Source organism: Mustela putorius, unplaced genomic scaffold (assembly GCF_011764305.1).
Source record: "Mustela putorius furo isolate JIRA1106 unplaced genomic scaffold, ASM1176430v1.1 tig00000129_pilon_pilon_pilon, whole genome shotgun sequence".
NCBI classification, from domain to species: Eukaryota; Metazoa; Chordata; class Mammalia; order Carnivora; family Mustelidae; genus Mustela; species Mustela putorius.
The window spans coordinates 41,794,687-41,811,947 of NW_025421290.1; the positions used below are offsets into that span (position 1 = coordinate 41,794,687).

General features: G+C 35.3%; 1 protein-coding gene across 8 annotated transcripts in view; it reads right to left on the bottom strand.

Moving 5' to 3' along the window:
- PCNX1 (pecanex 1) overlaps positions 1-17,261 on the bottom strand; it is a 156,649-nt gene that overhangs the window by 35,376 nt on the left and 104,012 nt on the right. For all 8 annotated transcript variants that reach the window (XM_004754809.3, XM_004754804.3, XM_013057454.2 and 5 more), the window contains 7 exons: positions 15,517-15,688; positions 14,924-15,034; positions 12,106-12,197; positions 4,288-4,397; positions 3,549-3,654; positions 1,997-2,089; positions 1,219-1,369 (listed from right to left, as the gene is read on the bottom strand). In XM_004754809.3, coding sequence (XP_004754866.1) covers positions 1,219-1,369; positions 1,997-2,089; positions 3,549-3,654; positions 4,288-4,397; positions 12,106-12,197; positions 14,924-15,034; positions 15,517-15,688 — 835 coding nt within the window. The remainder of the gene's footprint in view (positions 1-1,218; positions 1,370-1,996; positions 2,090-3,548; positions 3,655-4,287; positions 4,398-12,105; positions 12,198-14,923; positions 15,035-15,516; positions 15,689-17,261) is intronic.

Here is a 17,261-nt window from a genome sequence, read left to right on the forward strand (position 1 = left end):
AGAGAGGAGGAAGCAGACTCCCTGCTGAGCAGAGAGCCCGATGCGGGACTCAATCCCAGGACCCTGAGATCATGACCCGAGCCGAAGGCAGTGGCTTAACCCACTGAGCCACCCAGGCGCCCCCCCACTTTTTTTTATTAAAAGATTTTATTTAACAGACAGAGATCACAAGTAGGCGGAGAGGCAGACAGAGAGAGAGAGGAGGAAGCAAGTTCCCTGCCGAGCAGAGAGCCCGACGCGGGGCTCGATCCCAGGACCCCGGAATCATGACCTGAGCCGAAGGCAGAGGCTTTAACCCACTGAGCCACCGAGGCACCCGAGATTCCTTTCAAAAGGATGCTCTAAGCAATTTTACCAAAAGGTCCAGGAAATTTGCTTTGAGAATGCATAGTCAAGTCTGATACAGAAAGCTTTTAAAAGCTTTAGAATTCTCTGAACAATTAATCTTCAAACAATTGAGGAATTTACTGTCATAATTCACTAACTAAAGAAAAAGTCTTAGGAAAAACCACTGGCTTATTTAATCACAGATATATAATAAATGATGACATAGTTAGGAACTTTTATTATTTCTCTAAAATGACGAAGTATGGCATACCACAGGTCATGGGGCCAATGAATAAAGACCAACTACTTATGACAGATAAGACAGGGTTTAAAATGGACCAGATACCTGCCTCCTTCTGAGTCAGTTTATACCTTATCCCACATCTGAAGAAGTAAAAACGATTACAAGTGTTTTAAACTTCTTTTCATCTGATCTACTCTTACACCCTTCTCTAGTAGGACATAGTGTCACTGGTGGAAACAGAAACAAAGTGCTCTCTATTTCCCCTAAGCTCCGAGTTAAAAATACTTCAAATAGCAGTCTTAAGGAGAACTGGATTGCCTATATATAGAAAAGAACATTTAGGGAAAGGGTAGGGACTGGAAGAGAAGCCACAGACATGCACAGGATTCATCAGTGAGAGGTCTATGAAGAACAACATAGAAAGGAAGGAATTTATTTTGTGGAAGTTAGCATTGTGGTACTGACATTTGTACTTCAACTGAAATTAAAGCATCCCGCAAAAGGTCTGACTCATCACAACTTCAAATCTAAGTATAACAAACACAAGCCAAAGTGTTACTTGATGCTACTCATTTAACCATCATCTGCTAAAGTTAAAAAAAAAAAAATCGTAATATTAAAAAGAGCAGAGTTAACAAAATACTTACTCCGAACTTCGTACTGGTTGTACTCCATGGTCTTCAGCAGAGGGTGGGAGAAGCAGTGCCATGGCAGCTGTTTTCTAAGCTGAGGCAGCACATAATGGGTTACAAAACCCACGAAGCCGACCAATGCATACAACACATACTTGAGAGCAGGCTAAAAGCAAAATAAAATTAGGAAAATTAAAAGTGATTTTGAGATTTATAGAAACTTCTAGTTTGTCAGTTCAATCTTCCAATTATTAATAAAAAATAACAAAGTGAATTTTTGAATCTAAGAACCAAACATCTGTCAACAGTTAACACTGCTTTCTTATGTCGGTTTTCCAAAACTTGTACCAGGGTTGCCCTATATGATCCAAAGGTACGGAAGAAGTGGTGGTGTGTCACATCTGACATCAGTTATAAAGGACTGATGCTTCTGTCCTGGGCTTTCTCTCTCTAGGACGACTGGCTCTGGGGACAACCAGCTACTCGAGCAGCCTATGGCGAGGGCCACACGGAGAAGAACTCAGATCTCTGGCCAATGGTCAGCAAAGAACAACGGCCTGCCTCAGCTGAGGGCAGCCCCATGACTGCAGCACCGTAACGCAGCCTGAACTGGGATCATCTAGCTAAGCTACAGATTCGTAACCCAGAGAAACCATGAGAAAATAAATATTTGTTGTTAAAACTAAACAAACAGAAAGTAATATATTTCAGCATTACTGACAAATACTGCAGTCAAATAAAAAATGAGTCTAAACAGTTATTTCTCCCCCATCCAAAGATCAAAATTCTTTACCTGCAACACTGTGAACACTGTGCTTACGTGAATAGCAAAATATAGCACACCAATTACGATGCATACTACCAGGTCAGACTGTAAACGCTCACTCTGTGGAACAAAACATTATTACCCAACAATTACATAAAATTTAAAAATACATATTTCTTTTATTCCCACTAACAAAGAAGTAATTTTTCATTGATCCTATTCTTCTAGATAGTTTTTATATATAATAATTGGCTATTAATTTTTTCTTTCCCAACTTCCTGATATTTTGGTTTGAAACTGCAATATCAAGAAAATGAAACTAGTTCTACACACTGTATAACATATTAAAACAAAGCCTTTTATTTGTTTCATTTTAAAAGATTTTTAAACTAATCTCTACACCCACTGTGGGGCTCAAACTCACAACCCTGACATCAGGAGTCCTATGTTCTACTGACTGAGGCAGCCAGACGGCCCATAACAAAGTCTTTTAGAATGAAGATTCCCCACCCCCCCCCATTGCTCTGTAAGTTTGATTTTTTACATATGGGAAAAGGAAATGAGGTACTTAAGTTACTATATCAGTTATAGAGGATATTCTTTTGGATAACAAAGTTATAATTTCATTGATTTTTTAAGATGTTGAAACTGCAAGTCCTATTTCACTGACTAGATTTTGATTCTTTTAGTGGTTGTAGTAAATAAGAAATGTCTCAAAATCTTGACTGGTCATCAACTGACCCACAGATTTATGCTAATTTTAAGCTACATTCAGAAATCTATTACCACATTTAACATGAAATGTCCTTGCTAACATGGAACCTAAAGTCAGAAAAAATTGTTTGAATTCTATCCTGAAGCAGTTTTGTATTTCTAAAGTTTCTGAGAATACATGAAGAGCTCAAGTTCAGTAAAGGTAAACATTATGACTTATTCAATACCCATATAAATGAGAGTCTTTCACAAGTAGAAATAATCTAAAGTAACTTAAAAAAAATGTTTTATGCTTTGTTCCATAAAGCAGATATGAATTTATAAAATTAATTTTTCAAATAATTACTAAAAGAATACAGACATCATTGAATTCACTAAACTAGAAAACTTAAATTCCTACATTTTCTTAAATATATTATATTAATACAGATAACTGCTCTCTTCTTCAATCTGAAAAATAAACACACATACAATTTTTTGATTGCCCTAGAGGAATAAAACACACTAAAACATTAGCAGATGATTTAAAAAGACATAGTTTTATCAACAAGAACAATAACAAAAAACTATTTTAAAATATGTATTTTTCATATCCTAGTTTAAACTGATTAGGATTAAGAATTCTATAAACAATGAAATTACTTCATTTTACCTACTCAGAAAATGAATGTATAGCATACTTTTTCACATAGAAACAACCTTTGAGAAATGAGCATTTCTTAAAAGGTTAAAATTTGACATAAAGGCAGTCAACAATATACACCTGTTCACACATTTTCCCCAATTTCAAAAGGCCTTCATTATATAAAATGATGAACTGTCTAAAATTTACATCTTTTAGGTGACTGTAAAAGCAAAAACTTACAACAGAATTTCTAAGTTTTTCAGGCAGTGGATCTTTTACTTCAGACAGAGGGTCTTCTGGATTTTTCTCTTCTGTTTTTGGAAAAATCTTGGATTGCACCAAAGAGCTTTAAATTAAAAAAAAAAAAGAAAAAGAATGAAAAGTATATTCATAACCTGATAACCTGTACTTCAAATGACAAAATTAGTTTATGATAAAAAATCAAGTGTTCCAGGGGCGCCGGGGTGGTGCAGTCAGTTAAGCATCCAACTCTTGGTTTCTACTCAGGTCGTGACCTCAGGGTCCAGAGATCAAGCCCCATGTTGGGCTCCCACACTTAGTGAGGAGTCTGCTTGAGATTCTCTCTCCCTCTGCCCCTCCCACTCATGCACGTGTGCTCACTCACTCTCACTCTCTAAAATAAATAAATCTTAAAAAAAAAAATCAAGCATTCCAAGTATATTTAAACGTAGCAAATGATAATGTCTAAAGAGTTTACAATGCTATAAATAAGCATACAAAGAGCATATTTTTATTAAAATATATTTTTAATACCTCTTAAGAGAGAAAATACAAACAAATATTCCCAGCCAAACTGGGATCCAAAATTGATCCAAAATTAATATATTTGAAACCCAATATAGATTAAGTCAACAGCACTTTGACAAGGCAGTGGGAAAACAGATCTTGAAAGTGAAATTTGAAAGAAATGTGAACTTACTTAAATTTCTTTAATTCAATAACAATTGATTTCACTTACAAAAGTACAGATGGATCACTGCTTTGTCGGCTGAGATGATAGGATATTGCCACTAACAAACCACAAAAAACGGAGAAAAGTACTGGAATATGCTGGCCATCCCAGGAATCCTGTTGGAAAAAAGTTTCATAAAACAATATGCATCTTTTTTTTATCATCTATCATTATAATCTTTTATGTTAGTATTTTGGAGGAAGATAAATTTACCAAAAACTTTTAGCCATATTACTAATTGTATTTTGTTTCACATAAATTTAGAGTTACTACTTTTTGATGAGCTAGAATCTAACTACTAGATCATCTTCAGATTTCTTTTGGTACTAAAGCTGTATTTATATGCTAAGGATAATACATTTGCTTCTGATAACATGCTGCTGTCAATTTCTTTGTATTTCAAGTGGTATAAGGTTTATGGTAAACTACACTCTCCCTTTAGAAAATGAAATAACTTGGTTGACTTCTACATAGTGATGGAATAGAGAAACGGCAACACATGGTACAACACATTAGATAAAACAGAAGAGACACTGCTGTGCTTTTATCCTGATACCTTTGCTCATACATAATATGCCATTATTTCACAGTCTTCCAGAAAATTGAGTAGGCATTCTGTGCTCTTCAGTAATGAACTGCATATTCCCCAAAAGAAATAATGCAAAGGGTAGCTTCTAAAGCCAACCAAACATGTGGATGTGGATATGTCATGTAAAGCCTGCTCACTGCAATATTTCTGGAGTCTACTAGAATGGTGCTTGATAAAAGAGTAGGTAATACTGATGAAAGGAAGAGTCAGTAGTTCTTAAGTATGGCCAGTAAGTAAGTAGCATTCTATTCCTTCTTCTTTCTCTGGGGTTCAAGAAGGGGAAATGAGAGGTGTAAGAATCCCAATAGTAGTTTATTACATAATTTGGGTTTCTTTCTTTTTTTTTTTTTAAATAATGAAGTCTTCAAAATTGTTACACATCACAACACAGAGACATTTTTGTAATAGCTACATCAAAATATCATTATCATCGCACTGAACACTATGTGTCAAGCCCCATTCTTAGCTCTTTGCTAAGTATTTCCTAAATTAATTATTAAGATCATCCTTGGAGATATGTACTATTACTCCCCAATTTATAGATGAGAAACTCAGGCACAAAAGGGTTCAAGTAATTTGTTCAATTAGGTGGTGGAGCCAGGAACTGAACCACCTGATGTCTGGATTTACTGAGAAGGAAGTTAAACAATACAGGAGTTTGAGAATTTGAAAGAGATAAAAATCTTACAAAACAAACTGAGGGTTGCTGGGGGGAGGGGGGTTGGGAGAAGGCGGGGTGGGGTTATGGACACTGGGGAGGGTATGTGCTTTGGTGAGTGCTGTGAAGTGTGTAAACCTGGCGATTCACAGACCTGTACCCCTGGGGATAAAAATACATGTTTATAAAAAAAAATTAAAAATTTAAAACATTTAAAAAAAAAGAAAAAGAAAGAGAGATAAACACAGAAGGAAAAAAGTAAAAGAGAAAATACACTGTATATTGGAATAGCATTTTCACAGTGATAATAAGGGAAACATAATCAGGCTTATGAGAGAGACAAGGAATACCATGTGTGGTTGACATGTGCGGTGAGAGATTAAAGAAAGTTAAGCCTACAACTTCCATAAAGCATAGTCCATGGATAATTCATGGACAAAGCTTGACAAAATATAAGAAGTATAAGTCAGTTACTTAGACACCAGGAGGCAAATACCAAAAGAATCAACTCAAAGAACTGAAAGTGGTAACTCTTCTTTTTTTTTTTTTAAGATTTTATTTATTTGACAGAAATCACAAGTAGGCAGAGAAAGAGGAAGGGAAGCACGCCCCCTGTTGAGCAGAGAGCCCAATGCGGGGCTCAATCCCAGGATCCTGGGATCATGACTTGAGCCAAAGGCAGAGGCTTTAACCCACTGAACCACCCAGGTGCCCCTGAAAGTGGGAACTCTAGGGAAGGGATAAAGAGGTAGGAGATGGTTGTTTCTGGTGATAAGTCTTGTAGAAATATTTGATTCTTTGAAAGATATACATGTACAACTTAAGTAAACATGAAAACTAATAAAAAGATGACCAGAACAGCTGCTTTAGAAAACTGGCAATTCCATTTCTGGGATTTACCCAAGTAAAATTAAAACATATGTGTGTTCATTACAGCTTTATTCACACTGTTCGTAAACTCCAGGGGTGCCTGGGTGGTTGAGTCTGTTAAGTTGTTGCCTTCAGCTCAGGTGGTGATCCCAGGGTCCTGGAATAGAGCTCCAAGTCTGGCTCCCTGCTCAGTGAGGAGGCCTGCTTCTCCCTTTCCCTCTGCTCCTCCCTGCTGCTTGTGTTGGCTCTCTGTGTCCCTAAACAAATAAATAAAATCTTAATAAAAAATATATTCCTAAACTCTGAACAACTCAGATGTTTCCCCTAAAGGGCAGCAGAGAAGCTGACATATGCATACAATGGGAGTAGGAACAATTTAAAACTAAATGGGTTATTTTCTTGCAATAAGAATCTCAGAACATTATATTGAACAAAATACATCAGCTACAAAAGAGGTATGATTCTATTTATATGAAGTTCAAGAACCCCAAATGGTAAAAGTGGTTGGGGCAGGGGGAACTGAAAAAGGAACATAAGAGAAATTTCTTGTGGTAATGGAACTACATTTTGAGAAGGATATGTATTACCCAGGTATATGCATTTGTTAAAACTTCTCAAATTTGTGATTAAGTTACATGGATTTCACTCTACGTAAATTTTTCCTCAATTAAAACAAAACAAGGGTTTGGAGAAAACTAAAGATTACTGCCTTTATCTGACAAATGTTTGACACTACTTTTTATTGCTCTCAGACAAAGGAAAAGCATTCTAAATTGATCTCAAAATCACATACTTAGATCAATAATTCATAATGATCACATATTTAAAATAACTCAAGAATATTTAAAAGTAGTAACTACAACCTTTATTGAATCACTAACTAAAAAAGTAAAAAGCAAAACAAACCCAACCAGCTCTGAGTTTTCAGTGAACTCTGATTCAGAAATGGGAGAAAATTCAGTAACTATAAAAAACAAAAGGGGGGGCACCTGGGTGGCTCAGTGGGTTAAGCCTCTGCCTTCGGCTCAGGTCATGATCCCAGGGGCCTGGGATCGAGTCCCGCATAGGGCTCTCTGCTCAGTAGGGAGCAGGGAGCCTGCTTCTCCTCATCTCTCTCTCTGTCTGTCTCTCTGCCTATTTGTGATCTCTCTCTCTGTCAAATAAATAAATAAAATCTTTAAAAAAAAAAAAAAAAGGGAAGTGAACCTACCTCAAAAGATTAAAAGATGGGTCTGTTCTACCCACTGTAGTGGGTTTGAACATTTTCTCTTTACTCTGTAATGGCCCAAATTCTAGCAATCTCTTAAAAATATGAAAACATTAGAAAGTATACACATATTACTAGAATGCATTAAAGTTATTTTAGAAAAAAAATTTAGCTTTTAATGAGCCAAAAAGGTCAAGGCAAAATTAAAGAGTAAACACAAGGAAAGCAGAAATCAAGAAATAATAAATGTAAAAGTCTGCATTAGTAAACAGATTTAAAAAAAAAATTCCTAATGGTATGCAATAATGTCTCCCAATGCATCTAGCTGCCCAGAGGTAGCTACAGTTATCAATGTCTTGCACATTCTTCCAACATTATTCTATGTATATACAAGCCATTGGAGGTATTTCAGAAACAAAAGCAAAAGCAAAAAGGAAACATCCATTTTGGGGGATAGTACCTTCCTTTTTATTAAAACACACACACACAAAAATGTGATACATATATATGTGTACACACACACACACACACACAGAAGTATTACTCAACCTTAAAAAGGAAGGAAATCTTGTCATTTGTAACAACATGGATGAAACTGGATGGCATTTTGCTAACTGAAGTAAGCCGGACAGACAAAAGACAAGCAATGCATAGTATCACATATACATAATTTTTTTTTAATTTCTTTTTTTTTTTTTCATAGAGAGAAATCACAAGTAGATGGAGAGGCAGACAGAGAGAGAGAGAGGGGAAGCAGGCTCCCTGCTGAGCAGAGAGCCCGATGCGGGACTTGACCCCAGGACCCTGAGATCATGACCTGAGCCGAAGGCAGCGGCTTAACCCACTGAGCCACCCAGGTGCCCCCATAATTTTTTTTTTTAAAGGAAAAAAGTCGAATTCATAGAAACAGGAATAGAAAAGAAGCCTCCAGGAACTGGGAGGTGTGGGAAATAGGGAAAGGTTGGTAAAAGAAATAAGACTATAAACTTTCAATTAAGGTCTAGCTGGGGGGGTGTGAGAAATGAAGGCAGCATTGCTTATTTGAAAGCTGCTAGGAGAAAGACATTAAAAGTTCTCATCAGGATACATACTCAAAAATCTTTCTGTGTGCTGAACAATGTTGACTTATTGTGATCATTTCACAATACATATAAATATCAAATTATGTTGTGCATCTGAAACTAATAATGTGTCCAATTATACTCAATTAAAAATTTAAATAAACTTAAAAGTTTTTTTAAAAGGATGAATAAGGTCTGAGAATCTAATGTGTAACATAATGGTTATGGCTGATGACACTGCACTGTATAACTGAAATTTGCTTGAAGAGTAGAACTTAAATGCTCTCACCAAAACAAAACAAAAGAAAATGTGAGGTGATAAATGTAATAACTTGATGAGGAAAAGAATCCATTCACAGTGAATCAAATCATCACATATACTTTTAATATCTTAACATTTTGTTGATTATACTTCAATCAATCTTGGGAAAAAACACATTTTGTCTTGAAAATCATTCCACATTAGCACATAAAAATGTTCTAAATCTGTAGATTTATTGTAATGGGTGATATAAAAAACTAAAATAGTGTAATGGAATACCATAACCAACAAAAGAGGAAAATAACCTATCTTCCTGCGGGCCTTAGGATACAAAGTTCTGTTTGGCAGTTTTATAATTGCTGTTCTGCTACTAGATAATTAGAGTTAAATAACCCTTTGTACACTGGGCTAGAAAACTTATTGCATGGTTAATATCTATGATTTCAACTTCCAAATAATCTCTCAATTTCCAAAACATGACTCCTGTAAGCTAGGATGGTTTACAGGTGGTGAACTTGGGAGAAGCTTGCATTTGGATCTCCTTGCTTCCAATTTCCTCCTGGACTTAGCTCCATCAAGTATCTCCCTCTCTACTAGATTTCCCGCTCTTCTTTTAAATCCAATCAAGTATCAAATCTTTTTAAAAAATAAAAACCTGAAAACAACCCCCATTATGTACATGTTTAGAAAGCTTATCATATATTTCCTTAATATTTATTCAAACCCAGCCTTAAATTAATCTAGCTTCCTCAGCCAAAACACCAAAAAGCTGTTTTGTTGAAGTCACCAATAGCTTGTTAACTGCCAAATTCAATAAAAAGGTTTTTCAGACAATCCTGCCTCTGAAGTTTCCTTTGTGGGACTCTGTTCTATCCATCACTTAAATACTTGTATTTCCCAGCGATCTACCTGTAACCATTTCCTCTTGTCAGTCCAGGTTAGTAGTCTTTTACTTACACTTTCATTTAGTTGATGAATCCTAAATCTTTCAATCATTACCTCAAGCCTTTCTACATATAACTACCTATTATGCATCTCTGGATACCCCATAAAATCGTCAAATGAGGGGCAACAGGGTGGCTCAGTGAGTTAAACCCTCTGCCTTCGGCTCGGGTCATGATCTCAGGGTCCTGGGATCTGAGCCCCGCATCAGGCTCTCTGCTCTGTGGGGAGCCTGCTTCCCCCTCTCTCTTGTCTGCCTCTCTGCCTGCTTGTGATCTCTGTCAAATAAATAAATAAAATCTTGTAAAAAAAATCATCAAATGAATGTATCCATCTGTAAACAACCACTTTCTTCACTGATCTCAAAGATTTCCAATCAGAGGCACTAGTACTACTATTTAACCAGCTGTTCAAGGCAGAGCCTACCCAGAAGTCATGCTGGACCATCTTCTGGCTTTTCTCTCTTTATCCATAGAGTCCCCTAATATATTCACTGAACCCAATTTTAGCTAGGCCCCTCATAATTTGAAGACTGTAATATAACTCATTCCACTGCTGATCCTTCCTGCTTATATTTCAATGTCCTTTCACACCAAAGACCAAGTAGTCTTTCTGAAACACACATTGATCATTTCCTTACCTTACCTCAAATATTCCAAAGGTCTTTTAAAAAAGAATATTATGATGGTTTTCCATCTCCACCCAATACGTTCAGGGTAAGGTATTTCATAATCTAGTCACTGCTTATCTTTGCAGCCTTACTGAAGGCCATCTTTCCCCATGCACCCAAACCTCCAGCAATTCCAAATTATTGGCTGTTTCCTATATGCACATTATCTTGACAACTCCATGGCTCTCCATCCCTTGTTTCAACTAGCTGATTTCTATTTGTCTGTCAAATACTGGTTAAAAAGCTACCCCTTGGAAAATTATCTTTAATCCCTCTTGGCTAAATAAGGCGATGACTTATATACCTGTACCACTCCATTTTCACAGCCTTCATCATCCTCTGCTGAAAGTGCTGGCTGACTTATTTAATCACAGCTAACAGACAAGCAACTTAAAAGCAGGAAATGGTGTTTAGCGCAGTCCTGGGAACATAGCAAACACTCCCTAAATGTTACTGAATAAATGATGCAAAAGAGGATGCTTTAAGCCACTTCTCTTAGTCCTTTCAACCCTATCATTCTCTGACTGTCTTGCATTAATGGTAAAAATAAAAATAGGGCGCCTGGGTGGCTCAGTCGTTAAGTGTCTGCCTTCGGCTCAGGTCATGATCTCAGGGTCCTGAGATCAAGGCCCACATAGGGTACCCTGCTCAGGAAACCTGCTTCTCCCTCTGCCCCTCCCTTGGTTGTGTTCCCTCTCTCTCTGTGTCTCTCTCAGTCAATAAATAAATAAAACCCTTTAAAAAATAGTAATAAAAATAAAAATAATAATAATAATAATAATAATAGGTGCTGAGAGTTGTTCACAAGAAATTTAAAATTTTTATGTTTACAACTTGGTGGCAATCTTTAACATGGAGTGAATTAATGCTCATCCAGATCCTTCTAAGCCAATAATAACGTTAAATTTCAGTGCATTAATTTTTACTAGAATGTATCTTAAATTGCAGTCCTTGCACTTGTATTCACATGTCTTAAGATATCTTGATGTGGGGGTGCCTGGGTGGCTCAGTGGGTTGGGCCTCTGCCTCTGGCTCACGTCATGATCCCAGAGTCCTGGAATCGAGCCCCGCATCGGGCTCTCTGCTCAGTGGGGAGCCTGCTTCCCCCTCTACCTCTGCCTGCTGCTCTACCTACATGTGACCGCTCCCTGTGTCAAATAAATAAATAAAATCTTAAAAAGAAAAAAAGGTATCTTGATGTGAATAGCAGTTATATATATCCTTAAGTAAAAATTTAAGATTAATTTCATATTCTATTACTACCATGACCACCTCTACCCCAGACAACTTTTTTTTAATAATCTGTTTCTAGTATTAACCTATGATTACTACTACATGGAAAAGGATTTACTTTTAATAATGGTTAACCATGAAACTGCTTTTAAATTCAAAGTAAATGAGAATGATAATAATGTTCAGTATTCAAAGACCATGGAAATCAGTGCTAAAATGGTGATAGGGAGAATGCGGGAATGGGAGCTTAAATCATTATTAGTCCATTTAAAACAATCTTCATATAGAAAAATAGCCTTAAAGACAAAATGGGGCCATAATGTACTGCTTACCTTTAAAGCGCCATAACACAATCCATACAGTAAGGCAACTGCCACAATGCTGCAGATGAAACTGTAAAGTGCTGCAAGCAAGCTTGTAGTGGCTGGACAGGAAAGGGGGAAAAAATTAATATTTTATATACATTTACGGAAAAAACACATCTTAACAGTATTTAAAATGCTATAATACTGACTACAATGAAATATGTACTCATTTGACTTTAGAAAATTCAGTTATGTCAAATTCAGTTACATCATCCTATCCTTCGAAAAGATTCTGAAATGACAAAGGTTTATTACCCACAATTTTTGATAAAAGACAAAATATATTCACCTTGTAAGTAATGAACATTTATACATGGCAGAAAAAATTGTACCTATATTATGCTTTGAGACTTTATCTTCTTATTTACAAAAGTATGGGAAAATGAAGCTGACAGAAACTTAAAAGAACTGGCAATGTATTAAGTATTCATCAAAAGATATTAGGCTCTGTAAATAGAACCTACATTACCCAAGGAAGTAAGTTTATTTTACCATGTGTCAATTAATTCTCACAAAGTACAGATCTGACTAATTACTAACAACAACAAAAAAACAGATCCACCTCAAAACTTGACAGCTATAAACAAAAGAATTAAACTGTAACATTTTCTTACACCACACACAAAAAGATGCTCAAGATGGATTAAAGACTTATAATGTAAGACATAATATAAGATATTATAATATAGGACTTATAATGTAAGACAATATAAGATATAAAGTCTTATAATGTAAGACTTTTAAAAGAAAACAGACAGTGATGTCTTAGACATCAGCCTTAGCAATACTTTCCTGGATCTGTCTCCTCAAGCAAAGGAAACAAAAGGAAAAATAAACAATCAGGACTACATCAAACTCAAAAAGCTTTTGCAGAGTGCAGGAAACTAACAACAAAACAAAAAAGGCAACCTATTGAATGGGAGAAGGTCATCTGCAAATGACACATCCGATAAAGGGTTAACATCCAAAATATCTAAAGAACTCACACACCTCAACATGGGCAAAAACCATAAGTAATCTGATTAAGATCTACAGAAGACCTTAAAAGACATTTTTCTAAAGAAGGTATATAGATGGCCAACAGACACATGAAAAGACATTCAATATCACTGATCATCAAGGAAATGCTAATCAAAACAACGGTCAGGTATACCAGAGTGGCTACCGTCAAAAAGACAAGGAGTAACAAGTGTTGGCAAGGATGTGCAGAAAAGGGAACACTCATACACCTGTTCATGGGAATGTAAATTGGTGCAGCCTCTAAGGAAAACAGTATGGAAGTTCTTCAAAAAAATAAAAAATGGAACTATCATATGATCCAGTTAATTCCATTTCTGGTTATTTATGCAAAAAGAATGAAAACACTAATTCAAAAAGATACATGCACTCCTATGTTTACTGCAGCATTATTTGTAATGGTCAAGACATGGAAGCAAGGTAAGTCTCCATCAACAGATGAAGAGATAAAGACTCAGCCACAAACAAGACTGAAATACTGCCACTTGCAACAACATGGATGGACCGACAGGGCATATCCTAAGTGAAACAGGTCAGACAAAAAAAGACAAATGCCATATGATTTCACTCACATGTAGAATCTAAAAAACAAAATCAGAAACAGACACACAAATATGTAACAGACTGGTGGCTGAGAACCGGGGCGGGGCTGGCAAGACAGGTGAAAGGGATAAAGAGACAAACTTCCAGTTATAAAATAAATAAATCACAGAATGTAAAGTATAACATAGGGAATGCAGTCAATAATATTGTAATAACTTTGAAGAGTGACAGATGATAATGACACCTACAGGGGTAAGCATTTTTTTAATGTATAAAATTACTGAATCGCTATGTCATATACCTGAAACTAATATAATACTGTATGCCAACATCAACTACACTTAAATAAAAAACAAAAAAAAATTTTTTAATTCTATTCTTACAAGTGGAAAAAAACAGAGTCAATGGGATTACTAATAATAAGCACTAGGGGACAGCTAAAATAGCTCTCCTTTATTTTTAAAATATGGATAACAGATTCTGTTCATAGTAATTTTATATGATAACCATGAAAAAAAAACCTACAGGAAAAAATCTTCTTTAGGAGGTTTTAAAAAACTAGTATCTTGCACAAGTTTTTAACAATATATGATGAAGCTCACTATTATAAATATCCTACCCTAAGTACCCTCCATACCCTATATACTTAAAACAGTCTACTACCCATTAAGCTATGCTAAATTTAGACCAGCCCAGTCTTTATTCATTCCCCTTCAAAAATTTTTCAAAACACAGAGATACTTCTAAAAATCTTATTTAGGATAATACTTTTACTAAAAGCATCTGGTTTTTGGTGTTTCTATTCTAAAGAAATAACAGTGCTCTGAAACCACATTCAGAGACATATCAAATACACATACTAGTTCAAAATCCAAATATAATGCTACGTATCAGGGGTCAATCTATTTGGGATATATATAACATTTATAAATATTTCATAAGTCTATGAAGACATCATCTAAACTCACTACAACTTTTAGTTTTAGGCAACAGTACTTGATCATTTCTTATAAAGTAATTCCATTATTCCTGGATCTTTCAATAAAGTGGCAGCCTTGACTACTTCTTCCTATCTATGAAGTAATTCCTGCTCAGTCTTTAATTATTAAATAATTTCCTTTTTCTAATTTCAATTCTACTGTTAAGGTATTTTAATGTTACTTTATTAATTAATAATCTGTAAAAGTAATACTAGAATCTGTAATTTTTAAAAGGAATAACTCACCATTACCACCAAAGATATGAATATCCAATTGCTCACAAAGGTACATTACAAATGTATTCACCTGAGGCAGGAGACCAATGAAAAATACTATTGGGAAACAGAGTGTAAACACTACAGAAGAAAAGAAAGGCATATTAAAAACACTTACACAACATCTATGCTTTTGTTCATTTTAAGATTATATGTGATTAAGAGAAAAATCCAAAATGAATATAAACTGGTAAGCAGTTTTTTTAAAAAATCATCTTAAATTATTTCTATGTAATTGCTTGGGTATTAAATAATTTTTTCAATGATAAAGAATAGCTTTTAAAATTACTTCAATCATCTTCATATAATAGTTATCTGAGATACAGAATCCAAAGGAAAATTTCCATCACATCTACTTTGAGAACAAAAGAATTACTATAATATTTATTCATCATTAACTTTTTTCATTCAAATAGTTTTGTTCCTCACTGAGAGGATTATAATAAATAGCAAAGTAAGCCTATTAAAACCATTTTTAACTATATAATTGATCTATTTATTAGGGAACTATTTGTGTACAAATAAATTAATGTTAGATCTGAAACACTTTAAAGATGACTCACCTATAACTAAATCCCTGGCTGATATAAACACCAGTGGATTAGTGAAAGTTATTCCATATAATTTGAACTTGGTTGTAGTAAGGTTTCTGCTACCATAATCCAAGAGCCAAATAAGACCACAACACAAACAGAAATAAACTGGTCTACTGTAGGCAATGATACGATTATGGCCCTGAAAATGATATTAAAAAAAAAAAAGTCAGGTTAGTTGATTTTAACACTCACAACTAGCTACTGAGATCTTTGATAGCTTATATTCTAAGGATTCAAAAATGTATCTATGTGGAAGCCAAGTTGCTAACTGTGGCAGAAGGAAATCACAAATAAGGGAAGGAAGAAGAAGAGACTGAACCCTGTGACACTGGACTGATATCAGAGGTATCAATATGAACTTTTCATTTTTAATATACACACAAATTGACAGAAGATGTGTGTACACACATATGCATGCACATATGTATATACACAAATATATTTCCTAGCTTTAGCCATTGCGAGGACCTAGAAGCAATGACATTCTAGAATAAAGATTACTAGTCTCAAGATCTTAGTTTATAAATTACATTATTGACTAAAAAAACTCAAGCCTTCACAGAGAAAAGGCTGGTTTGGGCCTAGGGTAGGTAAAGCATATACAGATGAGCCTGGAATGTACTATTGTAAAAAGGAACGAAGTACTTAAAAGACTGATAAGGATATGTCAAAAGGACAGAGAGGGCAGCTTGGTGGGCTCCCAGTGGCCAAATCAGAGATAATTTGTGCCTCAAAATAAACATTAGTAATATTATAGTCCACTGAATAAAATATGAATCCATACCATACAAATAGGTAAATACAGAAAGAAAAGTTCTTCCTTACAGTAAAAAGTCAACTAACAAATGTGGAAGGAATGAACTAGAAAATCACTATTTGGCAACCATGAAATGATAACTAACTCAGGCAAGAAATATCAATAGATTTTTACTGAAAACAAGTAGGTGGAAGTGGGGCAAGGGGACATATATGAAATCCCCAAATAGCTCCCTACCAGACACTTATTAACTCCAGAAGAAATATGGTAACATTACAATCATTAGTGGTTCTCAAGGGAGTGGGAGGGAATTTTGCCCCCTAGAGGACATTTGGCAATGTCTGAAGACATGCTGGTTGTCACAACTGGGGAGTATGCTACTGGCATCTAGTGGATGGAGGTCAGAGATAATGCTAAACATCCCATACTGTATGGGACAGCATCCCTCCTCGCATAGATTCTCAACAAAGAAGTGTCCAGCCTCAAAAGTTAATACTGTGGAGTTTGAAAAACCCTGCAGATACTACCCTCAGCCAAAAATGAAAGTTAACATCACCAATAAAAGGATGAATCAACATCACATGCTTCCTGAAATGATGCACTGAGAAAAACACATCACTTTCATAATTTTCCTTCCAAAAACGCATATCCTGTATCTAATCAAGAAGAAAACATCAGACAAACTCAAATTAAGGGATGGTGTACAAAATAAATGCCATGTACCCATCAAAAGTGTCAATACTGTGAAAGACACATAGTGAGGAACTGCTCCAGATTAAAGGAGGCTAAAAATAGTAAACGCATAATCAGGAATTTACTATTGCCAACTGAGTCAACAGGAAATGCCTGAGTAAGATCTGTAGACTAGAAAATAGTATTCTATCACTGTTCAATGTCCTGATTTTAATAATTATATTGAAATTGTAAAGGATGCCTCTGTTTCTAGGAAAATACA